This window comes from Apodemus sylvaticus, chromosome 1 (assembly GCF_947179515.1).
Source record: "Apodemus sylvaticus chromosome 1, mApoSyl1.1, whole genome shotgun sequence".
Classification (NCBI taxonomy): Eukaryota; Metazoa; Chordata; class Mammalia; order Rodentia; family Muridae; genus Apodemus; species Apodemus sylvaticus.
In genome coordinates, this window is record NC_067472.1 from 87,053,106 (window position 1) to 87,066,400 (window position 13,295).

The following is a 13,295-nucleotide window of genomic DNA, read 5'->3' on the forward strand; positions in this document are numbered from 1 at the left end:
ATATATAGAATGTGTGGATGGTTAAATGAAAGGGAGACTCTCTCTATACAGCTATGGGGAAATTGCCATCCATGTTGGGGTGACATGCTGCAGTGATGTGGCTGCTTTGGGGCCACTCACACTCCTGTTAGTAACTCCTTATCCACATTCTGTAAATAAACTCAATAAACATTGGTTGGCCAAGCTGGACTTTGGTGAAATAGTTACATTGGATGATCATTGGTTCCCCATCTGGGGTAAGCAGAGTGTTTATGTTGCCCTAGGGAAAGTTCACAAAACAGTGGAGGACATTCAACAGTCTAGACTTCAACCTGTATGGGAAACAGCCCTGTGAATCATACCATGAGAAGCAGAGAAGAGCCCTAAAGGGCTCTGTGCAGGCTCTGATAGGATCAGCCAGTGGACTTAAGTCACTCCAACAAGGTAATAAGTGTTTACTGAGTCCTTGATGCATATCAGACCTCTCCCAGGGAAGTTAGCACAGAGGCTGGAGGTAGTGGCATAGAATTTTCATACCAGTTTAGGAAATGAGGCAGGAAGATCAGGAGTTAGAGATAAGGACTTTTGAGGATAGCCTGGGGTACATAAGATCCTGTTTAAAAACAAACAAGCAAACAACAAAATATAACAGCCCTCCAACCTCCAAACCTAAACCAACCAATCAAAAAGTACGCAAAAAAAAAAAATGTAGGAAGGAGAGGCCAGAGGAGCAGGATCAATCCAGAGGGAAGTAAGAAGTAAGCACCACCTACTGCTAGCTGTAATTGTCAACTTGACACAACCCAGAATCACAGCAAATCAGTCTTTTTTTAAAAAAGATTTATTTATTTATTATATGTGAGTACACTGTAGCTGTCTTCAGACACACCAGAAGAGGGGTCAGATCTCATTAAGGATGGTTGTGAGCCACCATGTGGTTGCTGGGATTTGAACTTAGGACCTTCAGAAAAGCAGTCAGTGCTCTTAACCATTGAGCCATCTCTCCAGCCCACCGCAAATCAGTCTTAATCAGGAATTATCCAGAACAGATTGGGCAGTGGGCATGTCTGTGGAAGCCTGCCTTCCTTCACTGGTAACTGATGCAGGAAGACCCAGCCCACCGTGAGCACTACCACTCCTAAGCAGGAGTCCCTCAACAGTAAGAGAGAAAAGCTAGCTGGAAGCACCAGGAGGGCCTGGACACACTGGTTTCTCTCTGCTGTGGGTGTGGGAAAAAGAACTGCTTCCAGCTACTGTATTGTGATTCCTCTGCTGGGATGGATTGGAACCTAGGATCACAAACCAAATAAACCTTTTCCTCCCCTACGTGCATTTTGTCAGGGTATTGTCACAGCAACAGAAATAAACCTAGGATGCAAAGTGTTAAACAGCACACACAACAAACAGGAACAAAAGAACTAAGAGGCCCGCTTGAAGCCAAATTGCCCAGGAAAAGGGTAGACAAGATGGCCGGCCAGGTGGCAGAAAACTTCTCAGGGGCCCAGGTGGCCAGAGAGTTGGCAGTGCATGTGCATTTATATAGTACTAAATGCTGGGGCAGGGGGCGGGGGGCAGGGGGCAGGGGGCGAGGGCAGGGGGCAGGGGGCCCATACTCGAGCTTCCCTGGCAAAGGTGTCATTTTTGAGAATAGCAACCCAAATGATCATGGCCTACCATCAGACTGAAATGAATGAGCAAGAACTTAAAAATGTGGACATCCCACCAAACCACTGACCTCAAAACATTTTTCTCTCTTTGCTTGGTGAAGCAGGTTGGCCATTCCAGGGAGCAGAACTGGAAAGATGAACATTTCCAGATAATCTCTGGGAGAACCTGAAATAAGAATATTCTCACTGAAAACAGCAAAAGATCTAGGTTCATCTGATAAAGATGTTTATTGCTTCACTTAAAGAAAGGGAGGAAGAAGGAGGGAGAGGGGGAGGGAGGGAGGGAGACAGGGAAATAGAGATTTCTATGTTGATTCCACCTGGGCTAAGCTGTAGTATCTCAGTCAGCAGAGCACTTGCCTTGCATTTGACTTCCATCTCCAGCACCCATTAAACTGGATGTGAACATGCAGGCCTATAGTCATAGCACTCAGATCAAAAGTTCCAGGCAAGCCTTAGCCATATAGAAAGTTCAAGACAAGACTGGGATACAGGAGACCCTGTCTGAAAAACAAAAAAACAATACTATCTATTCAACAGCACCATCTTGTCACCATCTGCTTCAGGTTGCCGAGTGGAACTGGATTACTAAGACACTGAACAGGGCCTTATGAACCTGTGCAGTCTGGCAAGGATGTGGGCTGGGCCCTACTCTGTCCTACCTGGTGCAGTCTTCCAGCTGGTGACAGCACCGTGGCAGTCACAGTACAGAGGCCCGTGTCTGCAGGAGAATGTGAGCATGAGAGTCACAGGGACTGAGGGGAGAGAGGAGCTGGGAGAGGGCGGACAGCAGACGGGGCCTCGCAGCCACATTAACAGTGACAGTGCCTGACCAGGGCCCAGAGCAGAGGACACAAAAAAAAAAAAAAAAAAAAAAAAAAAAAAACCAAGGGAAGGCGCACAGGGGAGGCCGAGCGAGACTCAGGTGGATCTGCAGGCTGGACCTGGAGAGCTGGCAGCAGGACACTCCCGTCTACTCTGTATATCTCCGTACCTCTCCTGCCTCTAGCTTTGCATTTAATAATCACAGTGCTGCTAGCAGGTGCTTCTCTCTGCTACATGCTAACCTTGGAACGAAGCCAACAATTCTACAACATTCCTCTTAGAAATGAGGATTATGGAGAAGATAGGTTAGCTTGGGGCCTGAGTTCAACCCCCCAGAACCAATGTGACCAAAGCCAGGTGTAGTAGTGTGGGCCTGTGATCCCAGTGCTGGGCCTGAGAATCTCCGGGGCTCCCTGCCAGCCAGCTTAGCCCATTTCGGGAGCTTCAGGCCTTTCTCAAAAGAAAAAAAAAAATGAAGAAAAGACCAACACAGACTACTATGTGGTTTCCCCTGATATGTCTGACCCCCCACTTTACCCTGTAAGTGTGCATCTTCACCCCAAACTGTAGGAAATAAGGATTGCCTTACTTACAGGTCTTGGGCTCGACTGTCTCTGCCTTCTTGGGAGGGCAGGGCACAGGGGGTGTCACCGGGAACTGGTGCACTGGGAGGTAGTGCTCCATGTTGAAGCCATGAGGAACCAGGTCCTCCAGAGGTGGGACCTGCAGGGGGGAGGGCAGCAATTCGGAAACAGCTCTAGTCGTTGGATTTTCGTTTTATAATTTTAAGATTCAACTCATTCATTTGGGGTGGGAACATGGATGCATGCCGCAGCACACATGTGAAGGTCAGAGGACATGTGGAAGCTGGTCCTCTACTTCCGCCATTGGATTCAGGTTGGCAGACTTAGCACTCTTAGCAGCAAGCACCTTTACCCACAGAGCCATCTCGCCAGCCCTTGTTTTTCTATCATTATTATTATTATTATTATTATTATTGCTTTTTTGAGACAGGGCTTCTCTGAGTAACCCTGGCTGTCCTGGAACTTGATTTGTAGACCAGGGTGGCCTTAAACTCAGAGATCAGCCTGCCTCTGCTTCCCAAGAACTGGGATTAAGGCATGTGCCACCAGGCCTGATTTTCTTTTATACTCTTACTAGGGAATGAACTTCTGTGTCAAATGGATAGATTGGGGAACATTCTGAATACAAATGTTCATTTCCCTTGCCTCTTGGGATACTTTTAAATGAGGAAAGGTATTGGCTATTTAGCTCAGTTGTAGAGTACTTGCCTAGCAAGTACTGACTATGTCCTAAGGTCTTACAGGGGTAAAAGACAAAATTAAATGACAGTGAAGTTAGAAACCCTTAGTGGGGTTAGGAAGTCTGTGGGGAGGTCATCTGTGGGTGAGATATTGGCCAACAGGCAGAACAAAACAGACAGACAAACAGGAGGCTCAGAGTGGTCACAGCTGTTGTCCTGCAAGCACAGAGTAGGACCCGTGTCAATGCCAGGCGGCTATGGCAGCCCACTTGTAACTCCAGCCTCTGAAGGAGGAAACAGGGGATCCCCGGTTTAGGGCAAGTGGGCTAGCAAAGTACATCAATGAGCTCTGGGTTCAGCTGAGAGACCCTCAATGAAAAACTTGCAAGACTTATAGGAGGATTATCTCTCACACCAACCTCAGGCCCCCACACAATGTGCACCACACACATGTATTCATGCATAAACAGGGATGAAGCCAGTGCAGATGAGCAAGAGACAAAGTGAGGGAAGCCACTGAAGGACGCAGCCCTAGAGGGCTCAGGGCCTTCTTCCCAGTAGAATTCCAAAGGACTTGGCACTCAGATTTTCTGGGCATTACAGGGATGAGAGGGAGGAAGGCAGCGTCCCTCAGAGGGCCAAGTGGAACATGGCCGCTGCCCACGTTTCCCATAGGCTCTTGTTCCTCCTTGATGTTCAAGAAGTTTCCCTTCACACCAGCATGTCCTCTTGGCTCCCCAACCTCCCCAGTGGCTCCTCTGTAAACAGATAAAACAAAAGGTTGGCAGGAGAATCCCAGTGGGCACCTGAACACTCACTTCTGATTTAGAGCACTACTGCCAACAGCAAGATATGGACTCTGTTCCTGGCCACCCTGAGGAAGTCTTCCAGAGGCAGTCATTCCCATGAGCACATGGACAGTGGTAGTAGTGGTGGTAGTAGTAGTGGTATAGTGGTGGTGGTGATAGTAGTAGTAGTAGTAGTAGTAGTATTCATAGAAGAGATACATCCAGAAAACAAAACCATATGCATAGCAATACAAAGAAAGCATACCAGGTGTGATGGTTACTTTTAGATGCCAATTAAAATCTAGAATGGACTAAGACTCTCCTAGGGCTACATTCCCTTCTTTTGTACCTGACTTAGACTCTGAGATGATTCCTCGTTATAGTGTTTGACCCTGGAACTTGCACCTATGGCCCTCTGAGTCTTGGACTCTTGCATTCAGACCGAGAGCTGCACCACTAGCTTTCCCGTTTCTGATGCCTTCAGCCCAGGAGTAAACAATGCTACTGGCTGGTTCTCTGGTTCTCCGGCTTGCAGACTGACTGCTGTGGGATTGTGCAGCTTTAGTAATGTGTGGAAGGTTAATAACCTTCCAGTCATCTATCTATCTATCTTTATTATCTATCTTTATCATCTATCTACTCCTCTACCCAATCATCTTCTATTGTTTCTGACACTCTGTACAGCCCTAAGGTACTTGGCTATAGAGAAAAATACTCTTAAGCTCCCATTTAAAATTGTATACAACCAAAGCTCTCTACGTAGATACAGAAAATCAAGAGAATAAAAAACAAAGATTAAGAATTATAGCCATGGAAGGGCATGGTGGTACACACCAGTAATCCCACCTAGCACCTAGAAGGCAGCACCATAAGACCCTGTTTCAAAACAAACAAACAAACAAAACTAAACAAAAAACAAACAAAAAAGGCAAGTAAGAGCTAGGCATGATGGTACACACCTAGCACTGAACTCTGGAGGCTGAGGCAGGAGAATCAAGAGTCTAAGGTCATCTGAACTACATATGGAGTTCCAGGCCAGCCTGGTCCCATCTATACAGTGAAACTCTGTCTAACAAACAAAACCTAAAACCAATAAATAGAACAACGATCCCTAGAAAAATAATTCTTTTCTAGGAAAGAGAATGATAATTAACACCTGCAGAGAAATTTGTGTAAAAATTGCAACCACAAAACAAGAATAAGATGTTAGCAAAAAGGAACAGTCACAGAACAAGAAAGTTTTAAATGCAAGAATCTTTCAAAGGCTACTACAATGATGATTACTAAGAATCTACAAAATTCTGCTTGAGTTCCATCCATGTGGCCTTGCTCAAGTCCCTTACTTCTCAAGTCTTTTTTTTAAAGATGTATTTATTTATTATATGTAAGTACACTGAAGCTGTCTTCAGACAACCCAGAAGAGAGCATCAGATCTCATTACAGATGGTTGTGAGCCACCATGTGGTTTCTGGGATTTGAACTCAGGACCTTCGGAAGAGCAGTCAGTGCTCTTAACTGCTGAGCCATCTCTCCAGCCCCCTATTTCTCAAGTCTTAAAAAAAAAATTAAGGCTGTCAAATGTATGCAATTCCAAGGTTTTATTTCCAAAGGGACTCCCTTCCTGGTTCCTGGTCCTCTCTCAGCAGTGAAACCCACTCTCTACCACAACTGCCACTACATAGATCTGCAGTGTGATCCATTGTAAACATTTTTTACAGTATGAGCCAGTCACAAGAAGCTATGTCCCATTTAATAAAAGCTATCCCTAAGGCTCAAAATGCATATAGGATTTTTTTTTAAGCCATTCCATTTCAGAACGATGTTCTAGCTCCCGTCTCCCCTTTCTCCCTCCCAAGCCAGGAAGTGACCCTTGGGGCTGGTGCTGCTCTCACTGAGGCCTGGGCCATACTCACCGTGCTCACTGTGACCGCTGCTTCCTGCTTCACTTTATATCCTTCTGGAAAGGGAGGCAGCTCAGCTTCATACTCTAGAGGGAGAGGGGGAGTAGTCAATTCCACACTTCGCTGATGTTGGTGACATAATTTCCTTTTTGGAATAAAACACACTTAAGCTTTATTTCAATTGGTAGTTTACAGAATGAACACAACTACTCATCGTAGTTATTGCTTTTAATTTACTTATTCTCTTTGGCACAATACTAGGATGGACCACGGGGCTTGGTGGGTAAGTGCTCTCTTGCTGAGCTATATCCCCAGCCCTAGCAGGTTGACTTTTTTTAAAAATGGTTTTTCGAGACAGGGTTTCTCTGTGTAGCCCTGGCTGTACTGGAACTCACTCTGAAGACCAGGCTGGCCTCGAACTCAGAAATCCACCTGCCTCTGCCTGCCAAGTGTTGGGATTAAAGGTGTGTGTCACCATGGCCCAGCCCGGCCTTTTTTTTTTTTTTTTTTTCCAAATGAGTAATATGTTTGGTTCCTTGCATGAAAATCAAGTCCCAGACTCTTCCTCAGATGCTACAACTTCAGACTTTGCCCAAACATTATGGTAACTTCATGGACTAAGCAGAAGTCAATGTTAAAGAAGATGCCAACAGCACATGTGGCGGTTTGAATGGGAATGACCCTGTCTTGGGGTTTGTATTGCTGCAACTAAACACCATGACCAAAAAGCAAGTTGGGGAGGAAAGGGTTTGTTTAGTTAATACTTCATATCACTGTTCATCATTGGAGGAAGTCAGGACAGGAACTCAAATCAGGTCAGGAACCTGGAGGCAGCAGTCAGGGAGGTGTGCTACTTAGTGGCTTGCTCCCCATGGCTTGTTCAGCCTGCTTTCTTGTACAGCTTGGGTCTTATTGCAGGACCACCCGCCCAGGGATGGCACTGCCCACAGTGTGCTGGACCCTCCCCCATCAATCACTAATTTAAAAAAATGTCTCACAGCCTGATCTTATGGAGGCATTTTCTCAACTGAGATTCCCTCCTTGAAATAACTCTAGTTTGTGTGTATAGCTGACATCAGCAGCCAGCACAACTGAACCATTGTCAACTTGACACACAAGCATATCACTATTAAGCCACAACTTATTTGTTTTATTCATCCCCAAGGTCTCTCTAAAAGTTATCTTATATAAAGATCCACAGTCTTTATGAACCAAATACATTAAAAATTTCATTCCCTTTAAAACATTCAATCTCTAAAGATGCAAATCTTTTAAAATTTCAGTTTATAAGAGCTGGGGCGCTTGTAAAAATCAAAATTAAATTAAGTTAAATTAAATACTTTTTTCAAGTGGTAAGACCCAGGACACAGTTATGGATACTTGAACCTGTTTCTAGTTAGGGCATGGCTCAGCCCTTAGCACGCCTTTAATCCCTCTGGCTGGGATACAGATATGCCCTTAGTACTCACTCGTAATCCCAGTAATCCCAAACAATGAAGGTAAAATTAGTTTGTGAAGCATCCATTTTTGAAAGTGATGTCTACTTGAGTGGTAGAAAAAGTGACAGTCAGAGAAAGATTTGACAGACTAGGATACACACAACTCTCAGGAGAGAGGGGAAAGGGAAGCTACTCAAGGGAGAGACAAACAGTACAGGAGGGAGACAGTATAGAACAGGAATTCAGTGGAGTTCGTGGACAGCAGTGAAGTAGAGTTGAGAGGGAGGGTGGAGCAGCACAGAGAGGGAGAAGGAGGCAGTGTTACCTGAAGAATTTTACAGAGAGAGATTGAAGAGAGAACAAACTAGACACAGGTAACGATAGAATGAGCAAGAAGATTAGAAGAGAGCCAGAAGATTAGAAAATACTGCTAGAGTTAGTTTGAGGTGAAGCAGAACATTCCAAGGCTAAGAAAAAAAGCCAGGTTGAGTCAGTCAGCTGGGAGAGGAGTTTGAGCCAGAACAGCTAAGGTAAACCCACTAGCTAGAGTTCAGAAAGAACTAGGAAGGGGTGAGCTTATTCAGCAGCAAGTCTCAGAGGCTAGAAAAACATTCTAGGCCTAGATTAGATTGCATGGAAACTTAGAAACTTCCAGGACTAGGCCTAGGTTACAGACTAAGGTGTTAAACCTTGGGGATGACAATTTCTTCAGGAGAATAAAAGATACTTTTACACGATCACAATCTGAACCAAGCAAAACCAAACTCCAACAATATAGCTTCTGTCCTACAATCTGAACCAAGCAAAACCAAACTCCAACAGTATAGCTTCTGTCCTATTATCTAGGATCGACCCACAATCTCTGGGTTGCTCCAAGGAGCTTTAGTGACTTCTCTAGTTCTGCCCTTTGCAGAACACAGCTAGTCTTCTAGGCTCCAGCTGGCTCCATTCCACCACTGCTGCTGTTAGTGGTGGTCAGCCTATGGTACCAGCATCTCAAAAAACACTGGGTCTTCTGCTGTAACTGGTGCTGCACTTTCACCAATAGCCTCTGCCTCTCACAGGCTCTCTTCATGGTGCCAAGCCTTAACTTTTTTGCATGACCCCTTCAGTCCTGGGCCTTCAACTACCACTGAGACTGCACCTTCACCAATGGCCTCTCCCAGCCTCTTGTAGTACCCAAACCCCAGCTGCTCTGCATAACCCCTTTCATGCCTTCAAAACCAGTACCAGCTGGGTGACTCATATAGTATCAAGTTCAGCAGCCAGTGTGAGGTACAACCTGGATCACCCCTGAAACATAGCTTTTTTGTGCTCTTAGGAATAACTTCCCAGAAGATTTCACCTCAGTGATGCTGGTCTCTTAATCTCAGCTCCAGCTGACAAGGCAAAAGCAAAACAAAGGTTTTGTTTTAGTAATTCCAGTATCATGTTAATCACAAAAATTCTTCAGCCCCAACTAACCAGAACAGCAGAATCTTAAATCAATAGCAAATGTCACTGAAAGAGTCTTTAAAATCTCCTCTAAAACTTCACAAGCCAAGCCTGCAGTGCTTTCAACATTCATATCTTCAAAGCTCCTACAGAATATCCTAAGGAGAACTCATTACTTAGGCTTTTCTAGCCCCAAGTTCCAAAGGCCTTCCACAACCCTCCTCAAAACATGGTCAGGTCTGTCACAATCCTGGCACCGACTTGTCTTATATAAATCTTGATAAAAGGCCATGACCAAAAAGCAAGATGGGGCCGGTTGTAGTGGCGCACACCAGTAGGATTTGCTGAAGGAGGCAGAGGCAGGAGGATCACGAGTTCGAGGCCAGCCTGGGCTACACATGGGGCTGGAGAGATGGTTCAGTGGTTAAGAGCACTGGCTGCTCTGCCAAAGGTCCTGTGTTCAATTCCCAACAACCACATGGTGGCTCACAGCCATCCATAAAGAAATCTGACGCCCTCTTCTGGAGTATCTGAAGATAGCTACAGTGTGCTCAGGTATTATAAATAAATAAATCTTAAAAAACAAAACAAACAAACAAACAAAAAAAGCAAGATGGGGAGGAAAGAATTTATTTGGCTTACACTTCCATATCACTGTTTATCATTGAAGGAAATCAGGACAGGAACTCAAACAGGAACCTGGAAGCAGGAGCTGATGCAGAGGCCATGGAGGAGTGCTGCTTACTGGCTTGCTCTCCATGACTACTTCAGCCTGCTTTCTTATAGAATCTGGGATGGCACCACTTACAATGGGCTGAACCCTCCCCCGTCAATTAGTAAAATGATGTCTTACAGCTGAATCTTATGGAGGCATTTTCTCAATTAAATTTCCTTCCTTTCAGATAACTACTTTGTGTGTCAAGTTGACATAACATTGGTGGGCCTGTATTTTTGAATGCTTGGTCACAGTTTGTAAAACTGGGAAGGTTGGCCTTGCTGGAGGTGGTGTGTTATGGGATAGACTTTGATTTCTAAAGCTCACACCAGGCCCAATCTCTCTTTGAGTCTAATTTATGCATCAAATATGAGCTTTCAGCTACTGCTCCAGTGCTGTGTCTGCTGCCAGGCTCACCATAATGATGGTCACAGACTCACCCTCTGGCATTATAAATATGTCCCCAATTAAATGCTTTCTTTTATGAATTGTCTTGGTCATGGTGTTTTCTCCCAGAAAAAAAAAAGTAACTAAGACAGCACACATGGAACAGAAATAGACTTGTAGAACATCCCACTCAAATTCTATAGGGTAGTTAGTGACAACCACAGCTGAGGAAAGGACAGAGATGCTGCTGGGCTACAACAGGTGCTTCCCAGAAAGAATGAAGAAAAACAACAACAAAACCTGTGGCAAAAGCAATGTTCTCAAGGCAATTGCAAGCTCATGGTGCAGCAATGAGGTAAACTTCTTTTTAGGCAAGGTAGTTCTGACCGAATGATTGCATTCACTAGTTTTCTATTGCTGTGATTAAAACACCATGACCAAGGCAACTTATAGTAGGAGGGGTTTATCTGGTTTATATCCAGTGGGCGAAGAGTATGCCAAGGCATGGAGGTACAGCAGCAAGCAGCAGGCATAGCAGCTGGTGAAGAAGCTGAGGTCCCACAACCTGAGCTTCACAACCTGAGTGAGCAGAGAGAACATGCTGTGAATGTAAGGGGCTTTGAAACTTCAGAGTCCATTCTTCCTCCAACAAGGTCACATCTCTTAAGCTTCCCCGACAGCACCATTAATTGGGGACCACATGTTCAAACAGCTCACCAGATAGACAATTTCTCAACTTTTTATAAAGCACCTAAGTATCAGCTGGGAGTCAAGAACACCAGTGCATAGGTTGTAAAAAAAAAATTAATTGCTTTTATTTGTGGGGAGAAGACATACGTATGACAGTGCCCATGTGGAGGTTGAAGAACAACTTGTTGGAGTCAGTTCTCTCCTTCTACCATATGGGTCTCAGAGATCAAATTGAGGTCATCAATTGGCAATAGTGTCTTTACCCACTGAGCTATCTTGCTGGCCCAATCATGAGTCATTTTGATTTCTAATACCTGCTAAAGAAATGTTAACGCGTTGGAACAGTCCCCATGTATACTATTGTGAGGATGTGAAATATTTAGGAAGTAGAACCTCTTAAAGCATAGTAATGCTGAGGTCACGTCCTCTGTTGGTGGTGGTGGTGGTATTTGTTTGTCTATCTGGGGTTGGGTACTAGGCATTGAACCATGAGACTCACACTTGGTAGGCAAGTACTCTGCCTACCACCAAGCCCACTTCCTCTGTTGTGCTTCCCATTCATGAGGAGAATAGCTTTGCTTTGCTCTGTGCTCCCACCATGATGTTCTGTGCTAAGGGCCTATGCAACCTAACTATTGGGGTTTGAATGAGAACTATCCCCCACAGGTTCATGTATCTGAACTCCTGGTTCCCAGTTGGTGGTGCCATTCAGGTCTATGAAAACTTTGGGAAGTGCAGCCTTGCTAGAGGAAGTACACCAGAGGCAGGCTTTGAAAGTTCATAACCTTACTAAACTTCCTGTTCACAGCCCTTGATAAATAAAACATGGTTTCTCTACTTCCTGTTTGTGCCAGCATGCCTTCTCTGCCTCCATTATGGACTCTAGCCTTCTGAAAAAATAAGCCCAAATAAACCCCTTTCTAAGTTGGTTTGGGTCAAGGTATTTTATCACAGCAACAGAAAACACTACAATGGCCAACCCATCATGAATTAAAACTTTTAAAATGGTGATGCAAAAGAAATCCTTTCTCTTTGTAAAATGATCACCTCAGATATTTATTACTAGACAGAATGTTCACTAGCAAACCCTTCCTTCATCACATAAACATGTGCTCTGGAATGTTCTTCAGATGCTTAAATCCAGACAGAACCAAATATTTCCTACATTATATTCTTTCCTATTCCTAATACCTTTCAAGGTTGACCTCATAATTTAGAAATAGGAAGAAATTAACAATAGTAACAGCAAAGCAGAGAGTTTTAACACTACATCGGGACACGTTATTTAAACCTTTGTTTACTTCTGGAGTTGTTCATTAAATAATTTTGGACTACACCTATAAATGACTAACTAAAAAAAAAATCAGATAGTGAAACCTCAGATAAAAGGACACTACTTACTATACCACACATTTAGGGATTTCAAACAATACAAAAGCTAGGTAGGCATGGTGACACACACCTAAAATTGGAACACTTGGGCAACTACAGCAATGGGATCCAAGAGTTGGAAGCCAGGGACTAGAAAGATGACTTAAAGATGGTTCAATTTTGAACCTGCTCAAAGCTGTTGGAACATGGTCTTGGACTGGAGTCATGTGAGATTTTTCAGTGCTTATGAGAAAACTCCCAAGAAATCAGGATAAGAATCTTGTGACCTCAGTTTCTTCAAAAACACAGACCAGTTTTGAATTATGTTTTTATACCCTTCCCAAGTTTAGCAGGTCAGAGTGAGTTTACTTCAGATTATTTATTATAACTGGCTGTTGTTACTTATTTATACACCTCTAAAGAAAAACATGTCTCTAGCTGGGCCGTGGTGGTGCACACCTTTAATCCCAGTACGTGGGAGGCAGAGGCAGGTGGATTTCTAAGTTCAAGGCTAGCCTGGTCTACAGAGTGAGTTCCAGGACAGCCAGGGCTACACAGAGAAACCCTGACTTGAAAAACCAAACAACAACAAATAAACAAACATGTTTCTGCATAGTGTAGCTTGTCCACTATGTATGGCTTGCCTTGTATACTTCACTCACGTGACTCCTCTTAACCCTCAGAGTATAAACTGTCTGATGCTCTGAATAAAGTTGGTTACTGCACGAGACTTTAGTCCCCTCATTTATTGGTTCCATTCTCCCAGGGCCCAGCAGCTCTTGGTTGGTAAACAATGACCATCAATAACTCCAATTCTGACACCCCCTTCTGGCTT

At 44.3% G+C, this 13,295-nt stretch overlaps 1 protein-coding gene across 2 annotated transcripts in view; it reads right to left on the reverse strand.

Annotated features, from left to right (window-relative positions):
* Positions 1 to 13,295, reverse strand: part of Iqck (IQ motif containing K) — a 129,671-nt gene that overhangs the window by 106,834 nt on the left and 9,542 nt on the right. For both annotated transcript variants that reach the window (XM_052200467.1, XM_052200458.1), the window contains exons 2-4: positions 6,437 to 6,510; positions 3,065 to 3,194; positions 1,715 to 1,812 (exon numbers count right to left, since the gene is read on the reverse strand). In XM_052200467.1, the coding sequence (XP_052056427.1) occupies positions 1,715 to 1,812; positions 3,065 to 3,194; positions 6,437 to 6,510 (302 nt within the window). The remainder of the gene's footprint in view (positions 1 to 1,714; positions 1,813 to 3,064; positions 3,195 to 6,436; positions 6,511 to 13,295) is intronic.